Below are 21,604 nucleotides of genomic sequence, written 5' to 3'. Positions count from 1 at the left end.
CAGGGCCGTTTCCACACGGCTTACCTGTGCTCGCAACGTCCCGGTGGATCTTCCATGTTTTTTGCGCGATCTACCGGGACATTGCGAGCACAGGTAAGCCGTGTGGAAACAGCCCAGAAGTTACAACCCTTTTGCTGCTTAGAGGCTTGGATCCTCTAGAGATTTCCACGGACAGAAACGCATTCTGTCTGCAGAGTAAAACACACACACACACACACACATTGCTGTCCAAAATGCCTCCCCCTCCCCATGCTGTTCCTAGGGAAAAGAGAATCCCCCAGGAATAGCCTGGGGGAGTCAGAGATCTGCAGCTGGACAGGGAAGTAGGAAAAAAATTGGCCCCTCTTTCATCCACAGAAATCCTTCATAGATTCCAACCCACCTATTCCTTGTCCTGCACAACGGGTCTGTGAGGTCCAAATAATACTTTTAAAAGCCTGCATGCCTGAATATACTTTTTAATATATATTTCCAAAGGCCCCACAAATGTTTCATGTATTGCTAAATTCCCAGGATCTTTGTAGACACCGGACCGACACGATCTGTTTGTAACATTGCGTGCTCCAAATTTCTTGGGTTCAAAAGAAGCATAAGATAATTATGTTATGGCCTGACATGGAAACAGCCAAGTATTTTGCTTTTTGAGCCTCCAGCCAGAACGAAAGTCCCGCATGACTCAAAAGTTTGCATCCTGCATTCAAAATACTAGTTCGTCTAATCATGTCATTTAGAAGTTCTCGACTGTCTCGCTTGCTCTAGGGGACTAGTTTAGCTACAAAGACCTTGCACCAAGATGCACCCCATGTTACCTTGGCAACGCTGCTCTGGGAAAACGTAGCGACCATCTGATGTCACTGCCCGCTCTGCAAGGCAACATAATGGTTACAGAGGGTCTTGTGGGAAAAGGGAAGTCAGATGAAATATTTTAACCTTAGTTACAGCAAGTCCTTCACATGCAGTGCGATCCTGGCTTGCCTTGTAGGTATAAATATCAGCAAACTGAACGTTGGTTCACATTTTAAAAATCACAAAAGCAAGCGGTGATTGGATGGAGGGCTGATATTGCTGATGTCATAGTCAGTAGCCAATAAGTGCCTTCCACCACTTGTTGTTCCCCCAGTTCCATCAACCATGCACAGAACTTGCAGACGAGTATTTTCAACACTCAGCCAGAATTGAAAAAAACATATGTTTGAACGGGGCTTTTTTTCTGGGAAAAGAGGTGGTGGAACTCAGGACGGCACAATGATGTCACTTTGGTTCAGCTGGAACAAGGGAGGAATTTTTAGAAGTCTAAATCACTCTCGGTGAAAATGGTCACATGGCTGGTGGCCCCGCCCCCTGATCTCCAGACAGAGGCGAGTTTAGATAGCCCTCTGCGCACGGCACGGAAGGCAATCTAAACTCTCCTCTGTCTGGAGATCAGGGGGCAGGGCCACCGGCCATGTGACCATTTTCAAGAGGTGCCGGAACTCTGTTGCACCACGTTCCAGCTGAAAAAAAGCCCTGTGTTTGAAATGAACGTAGAGGGGTATGCTGTCAAACTGGCCCGATTGCTCTTCAAAACCATCTTTAGCCAAAGAAAAGCACTGCAGAGGAAGAGAAGGCGTTGGGACTCAGTATCTCCTTCCTCTTCGACTTCCTGCCGTGCTCACCCGCCACCCACCCCCACCAAGATATCACTATACACACTCACCACGATCAACTATGAATCTCAGCTTCTGAATAACGGCCAAGTTCCCGCTGACTCTGTAGATACCGTCCACATCCAGACCTGAAAGGGAGGGAGAGAATTATGAATTCTATGCATCCTTTGGGGCTGGGAGGATGTACTATCAGGGCAGGAGATCCCAGGCGGTGTTTTCGGTAGAGGGTTCTTTGTGCTATGCTCAAAGAACAACTAAGCTCACTTACCTCTCTGTTCCACAGCCTCCACACACAGTTGAACAAAACGTGGCACCGTGCCCCCTTCCCGGTGGCACAGGGCTTCCAGGCGGCAGCCAAAGACCTGGTCTATGGATTAAAAGGACGGTCTTAGCAGAGTGAGATAGAATGACATAATAAGGAAAGCAGAGCTGTGCATGAGGCAGCCTGCAGAGGGCGCACCACAGCAGAAAACTTTGATTAGAATCATAGGGTTGGAAGGGACATCCAGGGTCATCTAGACCAACCCCCTGCAAAATGCAGGAAATTCACAGTTCAGGATTACAGTCCTGTACTTCCTCACCAGACCCACCATTCACTCACACACAATCATGGGGGCAGAGTGGGTTAAACCAGTTCTGTGCATTGAACTACGCTGAGCTAACTTGTGTGAGCTGCTTCATGCCAGAGCATGCCAAAGGGTCATCGTTCAGTGTTGGGGGGGAGGTGGAGGGTATTGCAAATAAGCTTCTGGGAACAGGGGTGCTTCTGGGACCATAAGGATGGGACCCCCAGAATCACTGCAACTCCTACTGCCCCTCTGCTGCCTGTCCCCCAGGCCCAAGCCTTAAATCGAACAGCTAAGCCAGGAAGATCAACTGTAAAGGGGGAATCAAGCCACAGATTCTTGTAGTGTTTGCACTTCTGTGCCAATGCCACAGAGGGGAAGTGGGCAGGGCAGCATCACACAGTGCAGGGATGGGGGCAGGTGGATGCAGTCCCCACATACCTCCACACTCAGTATTGTCTGCTTTAACTGATAGTGGCTCTCCAACTTTCTCTCTGGCTTTCCTATGACCTTCTGCCTGATTCTTTTAACTGGAGATGTCAGGGATTGAACATGGGACCTTCCGCATGCAAAGCAGAGGCTTTGCCACTGAGCCGTAGGACCTGCCATTATCGAAATGTACAGGCATCTGTTGCAGCAGTGACAGTCACACTTTTGGAGTGGGAGGGGGTCTTATTTTGACTTTTCCAGGATTTCACTCAATGCGTTGTGTAACATGGATTTGTCTGGCCAGCTCGCAATGGAATCAGGACATGTGCCGCCAATAGCAATGCAACAATGTACAAGTGCCATCAAGTGGCGACTGACTTTCTAGGCAAGTGAGAAGCAGAGGTAGTTTGCCAGTGCCTTCCTCTGCAGGGTCTTCCTTGGTGGTCCCCTATCCAAGTACCACCAACCCTGCTTAGCTTCTGAAATCTGACGAGTGCAAGCTATGCATAACCATTCAACATCCCGGTGCATCAATACTGTCTCTGAAAACGCATCCTCTGCGCATATCCCACACTGGTGTCCCAAGAGGTTGAGTCTATGGCAAGTCACCTCGAATCAGTCCTTTTTCCTGTAAGCTCCTTAGCGGGGGCCGCTTAGCAATGAACCGTCTCAACTTGCTCTTGACCCGTTTTTTGTAGACTCCATCGGGACTTGAGGATGCTAGGAATGGAAAAGGGGAGAAGATGAGAGAAGGAATTGAGGTTGCTACCTCACACCAATCCTTTGAAGCTGCTTTATGCCAAAAGTCAGAGCACCGGTCTATCAAAGGTGCCTTCTGCACCAAGCTTTTGGTCTCCTTTCCCTCCCCAACTGTAGTAAGGTGTGTTATTCCCCCAATTCCCCAGCAGCCTGTACACGGGCTTTCTCTGTGGTGGCCCCTATCCTGTGGAATGACCTGCCTGAGGAAGTCAGAAGAGCCCCCACTCTCCTGGCTTTCCGTAAACGATGCAAAACCGAACTATTCAAAAAGGCTTTTTACTCAAATGGGAGGGCTGCATTGTAGGGATGGGGTCTCAGATGCTTCGCTAATGAGTTAGGGACCATAGACTTCATCACTATATTGCCTTATGTATTATCCGCTGCTTTAAACATGTACTCCTATGTACCACCAGCGCTCCAAGTTGTCTAATGGTAGTCCTAGATTTGATTATGTTCTGCTTCAGTATTTTTTTCTACTCAGTATTGGATTCTTGCTAATACTATGTCTTTTAAACTCTTATCTATTTACCCTATGGCATTGTTAATGGAAATGTCCTTGATACCTTATTGAATGTTCTTAATACTGTATTAAAATGTCCTTGTTACTGATTGTACTGATCTCATACTGTGTAATCCACCTTGTGTCTCAGTGAGAAAGGCAGACTAAAAATGCAATGAATGAATGAATGAATGAATGAATGAATGAATGAATTCCTCCTCCTCTACCTATGGAACACAAGCCACAATTCTAGCAACTTCCTAGTATTCTCCAGCATGGCCCATACCTGCCAAGGTCTCACTCTTCTGGCCTCCTGATTCCTCGTCCTCATCGCCACTGAGATCCACAAGGTCCGCACTGCCTGCCCGGCAGAGTGGATACAGAAGAGGTTCATCTAGAGGATTCTCTTCGTCCTGGAAAAAGAAGCAGGTTAAGACTGGAGAGAAGATGCAGCAAAAGAGGTTCGTGTCAAGATGCTCCCTTTCCATCTCAGATTCTGACTGCACAATAGGCCGTTTCTTTGGCACAGAGACCTTAGGATGGCACCAATTGGCCAACTACTTGCATTCCGGTTTCATCCTTGACTCATAAACCTTAATATGTCCTTCAAAAACAGAGCTGCAGTCTGACCCATATGCTCCTTCATGCTTCTGTAAGCTGCAGGAGCAACCCCCCCCCTCACCCCCAGCAATACTGGATTGTGTGGCTCCAACCTTTTAAATGACTGCTCACTGTTGAAAGAGGTTTGAACAAAGCCAGCCTGAAGAATGACATCAGAGTGGCTCTGGCACTTGTCAAAGCAACATCTGCTTTGCCTTGGAGCTCTCCTAGGTCCTGAAGGGGCTTCCTCCTGAAGCATGGCAGCTGCTACTGGATGAGCTTCAACCTGTGCCATTTTCTTGAGGCTGTTTGATCCACTCTAGGGCTCCACGTGTCACAGTAAGTACATGTGTATCATGACTCAGGTCACGCATAATGTTTCGTCAAGCCCTTCTGATCTCCCAGCCTGTTCAGAATAAGACCGTTTCTCGGCAGCGCCTTCCCACCAGCAGCCTCAACTCACCAGTCTACGGATGACTCCTTTGATAGCTTGATACCAGTCTTGGCTGATAGCCTCGCTATCTGATTGCAAGAGATACTCATTGCCAGTCACTGTGCGGAACTGTGAATACAAGAATAAAGGAATAGCCTTGTTAGGGAAGGAGGTGTTCCCATATTCCCATATTCTATTCTATTCTATTCTATTCGATTCGATTCGATTCGATTCGATTCGATTCGATTCGATTCGATTCGATTCGATTCGATTCGATTCGATTCATTATTCTGTCTTTCTAGTAAGCACGGTAAGATGATTCAAGGGGGAAAGTGTGTAAGAAACCACAAGTCCGATGAAGAAGACGTCATTCACTTTTAGAAATGTGTCACTTCAACCGTGTGGTTGCCCTTAACCAAAGCCTATGAAGAAGGGATTCCTAAGACTCAGTTCCCACAAAAGCCAAGCCATATGATTGGAAGCTTTTCTTTCCATTCTCCCTTGCCAGCACTTGACGTGGCTCCTATCTGAGGACTCTTCCCTCCAGAAGTCCAATAACAGGCCACTAAAAGATAACTCTCATGGCCTTGTGTGGGCATAACAAACCAGTTCACTATAGGAAAAAGGTGACTTCTGGCCCCCATGTTCCCTAGACTGAAGCGGGCTGGAATACATTCCCTGAGCATTCATGTGCTTACATGAATGACATTCCGTTTGCTGGATAGATCCTTGGCCCACTCGATGCGGGCACCGCGCAAATCCACGCTGCTTTCAGGTCGGCTAGCCGCTGGAGTCTGCAGGGGAAAGGGAGAAACAGGGAGTTTCTCTTAACCTCACCAGATGCTACGCCAAGCTTGCTATGCCCCAGAGACCTCTGGGGAAGGAAGGCCAAGGGTTCCTTCTTGGGGTCATGTGCAATCCATGCTTCTCTCCTTGTCTTTTCATCTGCTCCACTCACCCATTCAGTTGCAACTTTTGGGTCCTTGTAGAACATAAGGCTATTCCCAGCCAGCACCAACCATGAGGATGTCCAGCACTTTCTGGAGGGTGGTAAGAGAAGCCAAGGGAGGATTCAGGAAGAAGATACCTCCAGTACATATATTCATTGCACCTCCAACCCCCTTCCACCAAAAGTGCTAAATTAAATGTTCCTATATATATATATATATATATATATATATATATATATATATGCGCTACATGGGCAACATTATATTCCTCTGCTAGAAGAAACAGCAACAATCATGACCTCCTCAACTTTCCAATAACAAAATGCTGGTGGGACCAATGCTGAGTAGACCCTGCAGGAATGCCAGCTGTGGAAGAAGCAAGCTTTCTGCATTCACTATCAGCTTGCGCATGGAAGATACGAGTTTTTTCTCAGGCCACTGGTGTCTCCCTTAGAAACTACTTCAGGTCATGCTTCCCTTCTGAGTTTTGATAGACTGGCGGTAGAGAAATATCCCAGGTTTAGAAGACAATCGGGATTCAGTAGTTTTTCCTCCTGTACTCTAAATAAACCATGACACCAGGATCTTTAGTCTAACAGTCCAATTCTAAATGGAGGTACCGCTGTCTAAGCCTATTGACTTCAACGGGCATAGAAAGCGAAGAGAGGGTGCAGGCATGCAGTGAACCAATCACATTCAAGGTGTCTGCTAAATTCATACATATAGCCTCTGCATCTAGGGTTACCAACTTTGGGTTAGGAAATTCCTGGAGAATTTGGGGGTGGAGTCCAGAGAGGGCAGAATTTGGTGAGGGGAGGGACCTCAGCTTGGTATAATGCCATAGAATCCACCTTCCAAGGCAGCCGTTTTCTCCAGGGGAACTGATTTTTGTCACCTGGAGGCCAGTTGCAATTCCAAGAGATCTCCAGCCACCACACGGAGGTTGGGAACCCTATGTGCATCACACAACAGGCTTCTTAAGTGAGATCATTGGACCCACCTGCTCTCAGTTCCCTGATATTGCTTCCTCTCCCCACCCACAAAGCCTCTCTCTCATGGGAACAGCCTCAGTTCTGCTTTTTTTTCTCCTTTGAAGCTTGCCTGACCTCCCCCACCCCGCTCTTGTCCAGCGAGGATCCTTGAGAAAGGCCCCATTATCCACCAACACCCTCTCCTAAACCTTTTGTCTGTTCATAGCTGGAACATTGCTTGTCAAAATCCCTTCAGCTGTGAAATGCCACACAGCCAGAACGGAGGCGGCGGCCAGGTTAGCCCGAAGGCCAGAGAACCAAAAGCTTCCTGGAGAGACACACATCAGTCCTCCAGCTCCCAACCTGAGTTTCCGGCCTCCTTCGGCAATTTTGGTTTTGTTCAGCTGTCCGGCTTTCTCCACCACCTGCAGCAAAGAAAAAATAATCCTCGGGCACTCTGAGTCAGTCCTTTGGACTCTCCTGGCCTGTATTGCACTCGTGCTCTCCTTTCCTGCCCACAAACATTCGCTCACCACGACTCCGTGCAGAATTCATTCCTAGGTGTGACCAGGGCTTTTTTTCAGGGGGAACGTGGGGGAACGGAGTTCCGGAACCTCTTGAAAACGGTCACATGGGCTGGTGGCCCCGCCCCCTGATCTCCCGACAGAGGGGAGTTTAGATTGCCCTCTGCACTGCCAAGTGATGCAGAGGGCAATCTAAACTCCCCTCTGTCTGGAGATCAGGGGGCGGGGCCACCAGCCCATGTGACCGTTTTCACCAAGGGCAACCCACTGAGTTTCACCACCTCTTTCCACCCCCAAAAAAGCCCTGGGTGTGACTCACCTGGTGGAAAAGTTTGCTTTGGATGTACAGGAAAAGAAGAGGCCAGTAGGATGAGGAGGGGGTATTTATTTATTTGTTTGTTTATTTTATGACATATATAGTCCACCTTTCTCACTGAGACTCAAGGCGGATTACATAGTGTGAGATTAGTACAGTCAATATCAGGAACATTTCCATAAACAATGCCACAGGGTAAATAGACACAAGTTCACAAAGACATAGCATTAGCAAGGATCTAATACAGAATTGAAGAATTGCTGAAACAGAACATTATCAACTCTAGGACTGACATTAGACAACATGAAGCACAGGGAGTCTGTAGGTGTACATATTTAAAGCAACAGATAATATGTAAGGCGGGCCTATCTACACATTATGTTTTTCCCCGCGTCTTTGCCATCAGAGAAGCCTCGCACATTCATGCTGAGAATTCAGTTCACAAGTGCACGAAGGCCTGGTTTGGATGGGGATCTTGGTGTGAAATGAGAAGGGGCTTCAGCCTTCCCCAGTCATGCTGTTTTCTAAACTTGAAGCACCCCCAGGTGCACCCCAGTTCAAGATCTGATGGGGTACACCTAAGTTTCCATAGTGGTAAAAAGTAGCAGCCACATGGGGCCATTTCAGTGAAGGGAGAATGGCTGAAGCCCCTTATCCACCTGTGCAGTGGACCCTGTCAGTTAGGTCCCCAACTTCTCCACAGTTAACACACAAGTGTTCCATTCAAAGTAACTTCATTAGAGATCCATTCAGTACAAGGTGCATAGACAGCGGAATTGGCAGAAGTGGGGCTAGCAATGTTAGTTATAGGGAATCTTCCCACCTTTGGGAAAGAAGACCGTTAACAGGGCGGGGAGGGTTGGGTGAGACATTGTTTTAGAGTAGACAGAGAGAAAGATGAACTTAGGTTCTCAAGAAGGATACACTTCGAGCCAGTTTCAGCTGCCAGTCAAGGACACTGGCTCAGCCGAGCGAGAAAGAGAAAGTAAACATTTGCAAGATAACCTACTGGCATTGCAGCAAGAAAAAAACTCTCTGTGCTCTCAGAGACCAGGGATCAGAGGCTAATATACATTCATGACAGATATGCAGGAGACATATATGACAATCCCGAAGCAAATTTGTGTGTGCCAGCAACTGAATTCCCAGGATAGAACTCCAGGGCATGCATCTGTCTGTGTGGACCTAGGAGGGCCTAGGGAAAGCGTGACACACAAACTAGACTGTATGCATGATGTGATTTGCAGTCCTACGTGATGTTGTAGGACATCAGGACAAACAGCTCCCCCCCCCCCCAATTTTGCAGCTGTATTTAGGCCCTCCGAGGGATAAAATAAAGATATCCCTCTGGGAACCAAGATCAAGATAATCCAAACTATGGCATTCCCCATTACTACGTAAGGATGTGAAAGCTGGACAGTGAAGAAACCTGACAGGAAGAACATTGATTCATTTGAAATGTGGTGCTGGGGGAGAGTTTTGCAGATACCATGGACAGCCAAAAAGACAAATAAAAAAGTGGGTACTAGATCAAATCAAGCCTGAATCCTCCCTAAAAGCTAAAATGACAAAACTGAGGCTATCTTATTTTGGCGACATCATGAGAAGAAGAGATTCTCTGGAAAAGTCAATAATGCTAGGAAAAGTGGAAGGCAGCAGGAAGAGAGGAAGACCTAAAAGGAGATGTCTGGACTTAATAAAAGAAGCCACGTCCTCCAGTTTGCAGGATCTGAGCAAGTCTGATAATGATAGGATGTTTTGGAGGTCTTTCCTTCATAGGGTCGCCATAGATCAGAGGCGACTTGACGGCACATAACACACACTCTAGGGATAAGGGAAATGGAAAAAGTGATGTTTGTGTGTGGGGGGTGGAATATATTCAAGGAGAAAATACATAAATGCCAATCCCTCAGCAGTGCATTCCAGTGGCCAAGGCTCTCTCCACCCCGCCACAGCACTTTTCTTCTCAAAACAAACGCTCTGCTCCCTATAGCCCCTTTTGCTTCGTTAACCCTCCAGGCCTACACACTACAACACACTGCCCTGCCCCCCTGTCTGCCCCCCGCACATTTCTTCTTCGTCCTCTGTCTGGGGAGCAGATAAAGGAAGGAGGGAGTGGGGAGATCCCAGCCTCCCCCCCTCCCAGAGGAAGGGGCTGCTTTAATCTGGGGTGGTTTGGCATCATCAGACCAGCTTTTAGGAGCTTTGTGGGGCACAGTGGCTCTCAAGATGGACCCTGAAAGGGAAACACTGCAGGAAGCCACTTTGGGGTAAGGGAGAGGAGGGGCTGTTACTCACGTGCAACAGGTTAGGGAGGTGAGACGAGGAACCATTGGCAGTGGCCGCTGTGGGATAATCCACCATCCAGGCCACGTAGCTGTGCTGGGAAAAGTTCCGGCGATGACTTCCCTAGTAGGGGGCCCACAAAGAAAGGGATATTCCCTCTTACTTGGTGTCTCTGGTCATTTCTTATACCAGCTGCCGTCTCCCCCTTTCTTTGGTTCTAGACACACAGTAGCCACACTCTGTCGTCTGTTGCAGCCATCTCTCTAGTCCCCTTCTGGAAGCCCTGTGAGTCCTCTGCCCTCGTGACTTACCTTGGGCCCCCGTGTCTCCGGCAGCACCATGGACTTGGTGTAGCTCAGCTTCCGGAGACCCTGACTCCCAGCTGGCTCACCCTTCCCTCCGTCTTCCTCTCTGCTCGGTGTTTCACCCAGAGCATCAGGGTCTGCCGATGGTGACGGGCCGTGTCCCTCGGACTGCCCCGAGCTCTGGGAGGGGAAAGAAAAACTCCAGAATTGCAAAAATAAGCAAGCCAGATCCTCGGCAGCAGAATGAGCAGCTTCCCTGCCTCCTCTTCCCAATTCTAACAATCCCCACAGTCTTAATCTGGAGAAGCCCCCCCCCCCACTGTTTTCAGTTCTTGGCTGCCATTGCCAGTCGCCCTCAGTCTTCCCTGACTGACCCACAGATTTCCTCCTTTTCTGTATAGTCCCTTCCCTGTTCTGGCCTGGACCCTCACCGCCTTTGGCATGATACATCAGATCTTCAGGGACTTACTCCCCTGGCAGGGGGCACGTGGCAGCGGAGGGAGGGCTTGGGGATTAGCTGGCAGGCCCACTACTTCTCCTCTGCCAGGACACATCGTTCATTAAAGTAATTATCGCAGGTTTTCTCAGGCCCCTGGCAGGCAGCCCGAACATTCAATTTGGAGTCAGGTGCCAGGAGGCGATGGGTTTGGGAGGCAGCCTCTCGGCAAGGGGGAGATGCGGTGCCAGGTATTTCTCAACAAGCATCCTCAATAGCTGAGCAGCCTCCTGGGTACAAGTTTGAGAGGGTGGACACCCCAGGAACCCGCACCCTCCCCAAGAAGTGTAGCCTTTCATACACAAAAACAAAAGGATAGAAGACATGCCCTTCTACAAGTATATTTAAGCAGGTAATAAACATGCTTGCATTCACACACAGGCATACACACTGTGCACGCGTTCATGCAATGCAAGCTTTCGTAACCCTAACTCAATTCATTTTCATACTTGCATTATGCATCTTCAAATATAATTACATTTGCATCCCATTCGTTTTGCAAGGAATTCAAGGTCGTGGCTTTCCCCTTTTCCCGTCACAACAACCCTGTGAAGTAGGTAAGGCTTATATTGATTGGTCCAAAGTTATTCACTGAACTTCATGACTGAGGGCCAAACTACAAGTGATGAATGACACTTGAACAGCCTTAGGGCCAAGCTACAAGTGATGAATGGCACTTGAACGGCCTTAGGGCCAAGCTACAAGCGATGAATGACGCTTGAACGGCCTTAGGGCCAAGCTACAAGTGACGAATGACACTTGAACAGCAAGTGTATTCCTCCCTGTTCACTTGCCCTCCACTTGCTCTCCACTCAATCCACTTGCCGTTCAAGTGTCATTCATTACTTGTAGCTTGGCCCTGAGTTGGGATTCAAACCTGGGTCTCTTGAGGTCAAGTCCAGAATTCTAGCCATTATACCACACTGGGTTTTATCACCCTTGCACTCTGAGAAATAACAACCTCAAAGCATTTTGATGCCTCTGAGAACGGAGGCTGGTCACTAAAAGTATTCTATATGTTCATGTACATTGCAACATCATCTGTCTGCCATCAGGCGGCAGTCAAGGGTATATAAAAATATGCACAAAGGAAAAAATAACTTTTTTTTAAAAAAAGCATAAGTTTTCGTGGGAAGCCTGCAAAAGATGACCCTACAATAAATCATTTCGTTTTAAAGGTGACACAGGATTCTTCTTTTGGGTGTATGTTTTTGTTACAACAGCTTAACAGGGCTACCCAACAGAAATAAGAATATATCAAGCATCATGAAGAACCAGGCCAAAGGATACATCTAGCCAAGCATTTTGTTTCCATCAGTGGTCAGCCAAACGCCTAAGTATCAGCTGTCACCGCTGACCATTGCCCACAACAGGGGATGGCTCAGCTCCCATATGTGTCCAGAGGCCCAAAGCGGGCAACAGTCCAGCACCGTACTCATTGCTTCTGCCAGCTGCTCGGTGGCAAAAATGGAGACAGGCCTCAGCTGGTAACTTGCATCTATTCCCAGGTACAAGAGGGAAAATGCTACTGCCAAACTGTTTTCACTGAGCCACTGCATTTTCAGGAACTGGTTTAAAAGCGGCTGTTGACGAGCATCACCAGCAATCATGACGCCAGCCCCAAAACGCAGCGTTAGGAGGCGACGATGCATCTCGTCACTTGTGAACGTGCCTTGCCCCTCTGGGAAAGGGACAGGCCTGATTTACCTGTTACCACTTTGGAATTGCTATTGGCTACTGCCTCCCTTCCAGTGTGCAACCCTACAGAGATACTCCTCTCTAAACCCACCGAAACTGTCAGGCTTAGACCAGAAGCCCTGTTCACAACTTACATTGAGCACAATGTACAATCCATGCACACGACAGTCTTACCACCTGCTGTTTTGACACCCATGGTGGGGTAATCGCTTACAGTGATGAGAGGCAAGGCCTGGCATCAGTGCTTAGTTTTCACAACCCCTTTTTGCATGACCAGGGCATTGCCAATCACCACTTTGGGGTCAGGAAGCAATTTTCCCCAGGCCAGTTCGGCTAGGGATCCTGATGGTGTTTTGCCATATTCTGGGCATGAAGCAGGGGTCACTAGGTGTGTGTGTGTGGGGGGGGGTAACTACGCATTTCCTGCATTGTGCAGGGGGTTGGACTAGATGGCCCTAGAGGTACCTTCCAACCCTGTGATTCTATGATTCTATGACTCTATGATTCTATGATTCTACAACTCTATGACTCTATGACTCTATGATTAAGGCTCACACACAACAGCACCAGCCTCACCATCTCCTGACTGTTCCTCTGCGGCGGCTTCCACAATTTCTCACCCGTCTCCGGCTTATCAAAGCAACCGTGCCACGAGAAGGGATCATGATGCTGTTCCCAAGCTTCAAGAGCTTGTAACGGGGGGCTGTGAGGGCCGGGGGGTATTGAGGCTAGCTGTTTCGTCTCCTCCAGCTTGCAAGGCATTGGGAGGGTTTCCACAGCGGGAGGCAGATAAGTCTCATCCAACATCTGGCAAAAGAAAACCAACTTTGCCTTTTACATGTCACAAGAGAGAGCAGCTCTGGAGCAAGAACCTCCAAGGCGGCCCCAGGAAATGTCAGATAGTTTCACTTCAAATGTTTCCCTGTTGCTTAGAAGATATCACAGATGATCATGGGCAGTCCATTCCTATGGCCTCAGCGAGAAGGGTACCGCTCCACTGCCACTAAATTACCACAATGAGGCATCTGGTTCACAGCGCTGGCACAATTTGGCGTTACGATGGAGCAAGAGGACTGAGCGGGAGTTGTACTGCCCCATCCAGGTGGTGAATTGATTTTGTTTTTAAAAATCAGTATAATGTCACAATCGATTTAGATCTCAACTATTGGATCCTGGAGGTTTTTCGCCTTCCTCTGGGCACAGAGCAGGGGTCACTGGGGAAGCTAGCTGTGGATTTAGCATTGTGCACGGGGTTTGACTAGATGACCCTGGGGGGTCCCTTCCAGCTCGATCAGTGTAATCCTAAACAGAGTTACTCCAGTCTAAGCCCTTTGATTTTGATGGAGCAACTCTGCTTAGGATTGCACCATGCTTCTATTATAGTTTCCCTAATGCCTTAAATCAGTATCAACTCATTTTAAAAGCAGAGGGTGAAGTGGTCTGGGCTCGTTTTAATTGTGTGTTTTAATTGCACATTGGTTTTTAATTTGCTGGACGCTTATGATGTTTGCATCCTTGCAGTTTTTGCTGTTTTGTTAAGTTTGCAGAGATAAGGCAGAGTATGACTATTTTAAATAAATATGCACAGCATTTGCAAAACTTTACCAACGAAGTTGTTGATTTGAGAGTACTGTCCTGCCCTGTCTTGGAAGGATTGGGGCAAGCAGCAAGTACAACCTTCCACACAGCAGAAGAGAATAAAACACAATAATTTTAAACAACTAGCCCTGTCTTGTCAGCTCTCAGAAGCTAAGCAGGGTTGGCCCTGGTTAGCACTTGGATGGGAGATCACCAAGAAAGAGCAGAGTCACTGACAGAGACAGGCAATGGCAAACCACCTCTGAATGTCTCTTGCCTTGGAAACCTTATGGGGTTGCCATAAGTCAGCTGCAACTTGACAGCGTTTTCCACCACCACCATAAAAACCAGCATCTTGGATTGGGCCTTCAAGGGAAGAGACCAGGGGGTGGATCCCACCTTGATCCTACTACCCCACTGTTGATCCTACTACTCTTTTTTTAAACATTAAAATGTTTATATTCCACCTTTGCTTTTTGCTCAAGTTTGAATTCTTCCTCCAGTCTAACTACACTGGTTCTTCCACTGGAGGAACAGCCATTTAAGTTGGAGGAAGGCTATGAAGAGGGTGGTTGGATCCAACCCGGTGTGGATGTTGGGGTATTGTTATAGTGCATTCCTAGCAGTTTGTCCCCTTTAGGTGCCAATGCCAAGAGAGAGTCATAGTGTCAATGAGAGACGTTCACAGTGAAGTGTGTCAAGAGACACGGTTTATATACCAGCAACCTGCTATGCATGGAGAGCAAATTGGTTCTCAGCCCACATACAGGCTACAGTTAGAGGGGATGGGTGCGCAGGAGAAAAAACACAGGAATTGGTTAGACTTCCTCCTGCTTAATGTGCTTCTTTGTAGAAACTACAAAAGAACATCAAAAGAACTACCCCCAATTAGAGATGGGCACGAACCTAAATACGAACCCAAAAAACCCCACGAACCAGCCTGGTTCGGGGTTCGCGAACCAGGGTTCGTGGAAGCTGGTTTCCACGAACGTCCACGAACTGGACTACTGGTTTGTTTGGTTCATATTAAAGGGCCAGTTTAAACGGCCATTTCCCCGGGGGGGCGTTTAAAGGGCCCTGCCACTTGCAAGCAGCAGGAAAGGGCCCTTTAAACAATTAACCCCACAAACCCCACGAACCACGAATTGGTTCATAACTGGGCCAGTTCCATGCCAATTCGTGGTTCGTGGAAACCCCACAAACCACGAACCCCATGGTTTGTTTTTTTTCTGTTTCATGCCCATGTCTACCCCCAATACTGAAGAAACAGCTGTGAAAGACTGTGGGATGACAATGGAGAGAAACACCAGCTCGACAAGAACTAGGAAGTGCTGGTCGGACAGGGAAGACTGGGGATCAGAACCTGCTGTGAAGCCGGGCCTTGAGCAAGATATGCTTTCAGCCTAACCTTCCTTGCAGGGTTCGTCTGAAAAGGGGGTGGCAGAACCCCGTGCATTGCCTTGTTCTTTCTGGAAGAAGCACGGGAGGGATTTCTGAGTTCTGCTCCTGTCCAAAAATAATCAGTTGGGGGGTTGGTTTGCCCAAGAAATTTTTTGTAAATATTTGAGTGACACATTGTCACTCAAGGAACTCAGCTCCACCGGCTGCCCAAAAGAGAGCTGGCACTATGGTAAACTGTACAGCTATTTCAATTATAGCAATTCTGCGTGCATTTGCTGTTTTACTGTAAATCAGCATATGCAAATGATGTCCTCTTTCATCCTTGTTTTGGAAGGCTGGTGTCCTCTTTTTTGGTCGCCCATAGACAGCCACCTTAGAGGCGCTGGGAATCAAAGATCAGAGCAGCCAAGACTGATTAAAAATGTTCAAAGTGGTTCAAATGTCAGACCGGTGAGAGTTTGGTTGAGCTGTTAAGAGGAGTGGATAGCCTTGGGCCAGCCTAGGCAGCGCACAGGACAATGCTTCAGAATAAAATGTGAGGCAATCCCATGTATGCCTCCCTGAGCTCTTTGGAGGAATGATGAGTTATTATAATTCTAAGAAAAATAGTAAAGCGTCCAGTAGCACCTTTAAGACTAACCAACATTATTGTAGCATAAGCTTTTGAGAACCACAGCTCTCTTCATCAGATGTGGTTCTCGAAAGCTTATGCTACTATAAGATTGGTTAGTCTTAAAGGTGCTACTGGACTGTTTACTATTTTGCAACTGCAGACTAACATGGCTAACTCCTCTAAATTCTAAGAAACACATCCAGACGGAAGACCCTGCTAACCGGAGCTCTGTGTTGTCGCTGCACAAGCTCCACTAGTGCTAATCCTACTGCGGTCCTACTCAATGTAGTCCACCAAAAGCCTCATCCAGAGGCCAGCTGCAGTTCCACCACTCTCCAACAAATCCTCCACTACATTCCTCTATTCTATTCCACCAAACCCTCAATCCAACACGCAGCCCTTATTCCATCTCTAGGCGTGTCACTCGTTGCTCAAGCTCCGGAGGAAGCTGAAAAAAAAGTTCTTGCTTCACCGCTGGAGTCTGTCATGATTTCCAGCAGTCCAGGGAGCCTTTCGCACCGCATTTCCCCTATGCCCATCTCCACATACCCCACTCTCTACCCCCTTCCTATCTCAAGCCTCTGGGCCTGGCACATGCCCTCCCTCGGGGAGACTCCAAAGACCCTCCCCAGCCAATACTTACAGCCTGCTGTCAGTGCCTGGGTCAGCTGTGGAGCAAAGAGGCACACCCAGAGAAACTACTGGCCCTCCTCCAGGCTTGCCCACATCCTGTTGGGTGAGCACGGCCTCCCTTTGCCTTCCAATCAGGGAAAGGGCGAAAGGGGAAGTGGTGCGGCGGCATGCTTCCTATGATACGACCAACCAGAAGACCCACATGAACCTCAGGAGAACCCCCCCCCCTCTTGATTTTCAGCCCATACTATGAACCTAGAATATGGAGCAGAAGAACAATGTCAATTGAAGCAATGTGACTCCAGTCGAAAAGCACTGAGATCAATCGCAAGCCAGTGTGGAGCAAGGGCTAGATTGACAGGCTAGGATCTGGGCAGCCCAGGTTCGATTCCCGACTCAGCTTGCTGGGTGAACTTGGGCCAGTCACATGTTCTCAGCCTAACCTACCTCACAGGGTGGTTCTGAGAGGGGAAAGGGAGGAGAAGGGTGTAAGCTGCTTTGTGCTCCCATCAGGGAGAAAGGTGGGATATAAATGAAGTAGAATAAATAAAAATAGTCTTAAGCTTGGAGTCCCTTTGCAGAGGATTGCCCTGTGTGTGTGTGTGCTATGTGCCATCAAGTTGCCTCCAACCCCATAAATGAAAGACCTCAAAAACATCCTATCGTTAAAAGGCTTGCTCAGATCTTGCAAACTGGAGGACGTGGCCTCCTTTATTGAGTGAAGCCATCTCGTTTTAGGTCTTCCTCTTTTCTTACTGCCTTCCACTTTTCCTAGCATTATTGACTTTTCCAGAGAATCTTGTCTTCTCATGATGTGACCAAAGTACGATCGCTTTAGTTTTGTCATTTTAGCTTCTAGGGAGAACTCAGGCTTGATTGGATCTAGAACCCACTTATTTGTCTCTTTGGCTGTCCGTGGTATCTGCAAAACTCTCCTTCAGCACCACATTTCAAATGAATCCATTTTCTTCCTGTCAGCTTTCTTCGCTGTCCAACTTTCACAGCCATGCATGACAATGGGGAATACCATAGTTTGGATTATCTTGATCTTGGTTCCCAGAGAGACAGCTTTATCTTTAAGGATCTTCTCTAGCTCCCTCACAGCTGCTCTTCCAAGTCTCAATTGCAGACTAAATTCTCAGTTGTAAAGCCCACAAACCAAGTTTCTCCTTCCCCACTCGGCCTTTTCGTCTTACAGGTTCCTCTTGGTGAAAACAGCATCTTCCACTGCTAAGCCTCTTTCAGTCAAAAGCAGAACAAAACAAAACAGGGAAAGTCTAGGCAACTTTCTCCTTCCCCTATTTATATATATATATATTGCAATTTCCCCGTCTTCTATTTTATCCTCATGACAACCATGTAAAGCAGGCCGCTATAGCAGCGTAGGAACTAGAATGTAAAACTTTCTGCTCTCCGTTTGGTACCTTAACCTAAGTTTGCCAGTCTCCTGGTGGAGTAGAAACAACTGTAGCATTTAGATTTGTGTTTTAAAATGGTTCCCTATGTAAAAAAAATTCCTGAGAATGGAAACTTAGTACAACAAGGCAATAACTACACTGTGCTGTCCCAAAGGTGTGTTATTATTTTTTTTAACATAGGCACATTCAAAATGGCACCTCCCCAGCACTCTTCATTGGTACAGTCGATTTAATGTCCCTCTTCGGGATTCTGCCATTCATTCTGCTGCCAAATATCCCAATCTTCTAGCGTTATTAACTGACCTTCACAGAGTATATTTATAATGACCCCCAAATGCCCAAGATAAGAAGAGTTCATAGCTCTCAGGGCCAAGCTACAAGTGACAAATGACACTTGAATGACAAGTGTATGGCTGATTCCGCACACATTGGATAATGCACTTTCAATGCACTTTATCAATCGTTTGAGGTGGATTTTTTGTTCCGCACACAAAAAAATCCGTTCCAAATGATTTATAAAGAGGATGGGAAGTGCATTATCCGACGTGTGTGGAATCACTCTATTTCTCCCTGTTCACTTGCCCTCCACTCAATCCACTTGCCATTCAAGTGTCATTCGTCACTTGCAGCTTGGCCCTGAGTTGCTCACCTTCTTTGCCAACTTCTTTTCTGAAGAATTTTGCCGCTGGCTCTCGTCCTCTTGTTTGGCATCTGTACTGACTGCTGGGGACAAGTCACATATGCTGAGACTCCTGCCAAGCGAGAGAGGACAGGATCCCATGGTGGGTAGACTGAGGCTGTGGCTGGACACCAGCCCCATATGAGGGTGGGGTGGCATATATAGGTCCTCCAGAGAACAGGAGAGCATTTCCAGATGGGCTGGTGGGGGAGGAAAGGGGGAAAGTTAGAGTCAAAATAGATCAGCTGAGGGTGGCTATGATGTCTGTATAACTAAGTGAATGGTACCAACTACTAAACATCTCACCACCCCTGAAAGCTTTTGCATGGCTATCAGGAGCTGTCAGGGACCTCCCAAATAAATCCTCCCTTTAAATTCCTCATCGCACTACTGAGAGCCAAGCTACAAGTGACGCCTGACACAGGTTGGACACTTGTCAGCTTCCCTCAAGTTTTGATGGGAAATGTAGGCATCCTGGTCTTGCAGCTGTAATGGAGAGCCAAGCTGAAAGACCAGGACGCCTACATTTCCCATTAAAACTTGAGGTAAACTGACAAGTGTCCAACCTGTGTAAGGCATCACTTGTAGCTTGGCCCTAAGAGTGGAAATAGACATTTGCGAATTTCCTGGGGACGCTCAAGTGTAGGATTTTATGTGTGGTCCTCAGTTCATGTGCAGGCTGTTCTCGCTCGGTGCACGTGAATGCTGTTTTCATGAGAGCTCCCTTTGTGTGATCGCATCTGCGAGTGAGTCTGGAGGGCAAAGCACCAATTCAGCTCTGTTTCCACTGCAAGAACAAGTACTGTAGGCTCCTTTGATTTGCCAGTTTGCATTTAAGGTGTGAGAAAGTGTCAAGATCTGCATTTCAATGAATGAATGTGGAAGTTGGGGGGGAACTGGGATACTTTTAGCAATTGAGAAGGAACTGATACCAAACGTGGGAATGGATTCATATGGAGCAAACTGGAGTGTGACTGTATGAATGTGTTCATATAAAGCTGGAGGGGGAACACATGAAATGAGGTTCACTTGAGCATCTCTAGGCACTTAGTAATGTGTATTTTCACCCTGAGACCCAACTGAAACTTGGGTTTGAATCTCTACTCTGCCATGGAAGCTGGCTGGGTGACTTTGGGCTAGACACACTCTCTCAGCCTAACGTTGTTAGTGGTGGTGGAGAGTATCATCAAGTCATAGCTGACTTATAGTGACCCCCTGCTGGGGCTTTCAAGGCAAGAGACTGACAGAGGTGGTTTGCAACTTCCAGCCTCTGCATAGTGACCATGGTCTTCCTTGGAGGTTTCCCATTCAATTACTAACCAAGGCAGGTTAGTAATTCTTAGATTCCAAGATCTGAAGAGATTGGGCTTGCCTGGGCTATCCAGGGCAAGGCATCATCATCATCATCATCGATCATCAAATTATCAAGAATGCAATATCTCCCATAGAGGAGTGTCATTGTGGGAACTAAGGTTGCCAGCTCCAGTTTAGGAAATTCCTGGAGATTTGGAAGTGGAGCCTGGAAAGGGTATGGTTTGGGGAGGGATCTCAGCAGGGTATAACTGGGGGATATGGATTTAATGAAAGAGATTTTATATACCTTTTCTGTGCCTTTTAGTATTATGCACTTTTACTATTCTCAGGAGCTATTGTAGTATTTGTAACACGACTTGCAAGAAAACGAAACTTGAAACAAAAGACCAAAGAAGAATGTATGTTAAACATGTTAGTCACTGTGAGAATTGAGATTGATCAGTATAAGGCTTGCTATGTGGTAGAGATGCACCTGTCGCACACCTGCTGTATGAGTTAATACAGAAACCTCTGTGTAACCATCGTTCCTCCATTGTTTAATAAACAATTATAGATTGCTTCATCTACAGGACTCCGCATGTGTCTCCTATCATGATTGGCTAGAGGGACATTCAAGGTACAAGTTTGTGTACAACATAACGTCATAGAATCCACCATCCAAAGCAGCCATTTTCTCCAGGGAAACAACTGATCTCTGCAGTCCAGGGAGATCTCTTGGCCCCACCTGGAAGCTGACAACCCTAGAGTGCCCTTGTCTGTTTCCTATGAAACTCACCAGTGTCATTGATCTGTTCTGTACCAATGGGGCGATGCAACGTAGCCTTTTGCTGTGTGGCCCCGCTCGTGCCAGGAGGCACTTCGGCGACGTAGGTGGCAGGCACAAAGATGGGTCTCCTCTGGCTGGGCTGGCTGAGTCGCCGCACCTGCCACCAATCCTCGTTGGCCTTGCGCAGCAGCCGGAAAAACTCGCCCTCTGCGATGGTCACCCGTCTCCCATCCTCAGCCTCGTACTGGTAGTTGTAGAGGGCCTGGAGCATCACGGTGCCCGTGGAATTCAGGGAAGTCCTGCTCTGGCGACGACTGAGCCCTTCCAACCACCGCTGCCCTGAAAGCATTTCATCAAGGGGAGGGGAGGCTTAGAGCGTCCGGTGCCTGATGGGGCTCTGAGATTCCAGCTGCAAAGGAAGAATGATGAGGCCCAGTATTAAGATGCTGGACACAAATCTCAACAGAGCAGAGAAACCTGTTGTCTTTGACGCTTCTGCTATGCTAACAAGCTGGAGAAACCCAAGGGACTGGGGATATTGGGTGGTGATATTAGTGACTGCAACCCATTTTTCCGAGCAAGCAGGGTCACGTTCCATGGGCCAGAGCTTACCTAGGTTAGTTCTTTTTGGAGGAGACTCACAGCATTTCAGTAGTATTTACAAATAGACAGACAGAACCCAGGTGGAGGGAAAGAGACACTCCTACTAGGCAGCGGATCCACT

At 47.7% G+C, this 21,604-nt stretch overlaps 1 protein-coding gene across 1 annotated transcript in view; it reads right to left on the bottom strand.

Annotated features, from left to right (window-relative positions):
• Nucleotides 1-21,254, bottom strand: part of ARHGAP9 (Rho GTPase activating protein 9) — a 29,758-nt gene extending 8,504 nt beyond the window's left edge. Inside the window, exons 1-13 of the mRNA XM_055003166.1 lie at nucleotides 20,890-21,254; nucleotides 18,771-19,000; nucleotides 10,291-10,464; nucleotides 9,992-10,102; nucleotides 7,217-7,278; nucleotides 5,891-5,972; nucleotides 5,631-5,726; nucleotides 4,963-5,061; nucleotides 4,186-4,312; nucleotides 3,251-3,361; nucleotides 1,915-2,013; nucleotides 1,697-1,774; nucleotides 810-863 (exon numbers count right to left, since the gene is read on the bottom strand). Of these exons, the coding sequence (XP_054859141.1) occupies nucleotides 810-863; nucleotides 1,697-1,774; nucleotides 1,915-2,013; nucleotides 3,251-3,361; nucleotides 4,186-4,312; nucleotides 4,963-5,061; nucleotides 5,631-5,726; nucleotides 5,891-5,972; nucleotides 7,217-7,278; nucleotides 9,992-10,102; nucleotides 10,291-10,464; nucleotides 18,771-19,000; nucleotides 20,890-21,229 (1,663 nt within the window). The 5' untranslated portion in view covers nucleotides 21,230-21,254. The remainder of the gene's footprint in view (nucleotides 1-809; nucleotides 864-1,696; nucleotides 1,775-1,914; nucleotides 2,014-3,250; nucleotides 3,362-4,185; nucleotides 4,313-4,962; nucleotides 5,062-5,630; nucleotides 5,727-5,890; nucleotides 5,973-7,216; nucleotides 7,279-9,991; nucleotides 10,103-10,290; nucleotides 10,465-18,770; nucleotides 19,001-20,889) is intronic.
• Nucleotides 21,255-21,604: the final 350 nt, after the last annotated feature.

The sequence above is a fragment of the Eublepharis macularius genome, chromosome 19 (genome assembly GCF_028583425.1).
Source record: "Eublepharis macularius isolate TG4126 chromosome 19, MPM_Emac_v1.0, whole genome shotgun sequence".
Taxonomy (NCBI): Eukaryota; Metazoa; Chordata; class Lepidosauria; order Squamata; family Eublepharidae; genus Eublepharis; species Eublepharis macularius.
Note: the sequence above shows the minus strand (reverse complement) of the source record. Positions and strands in the feature narration are given on the sequence as shown.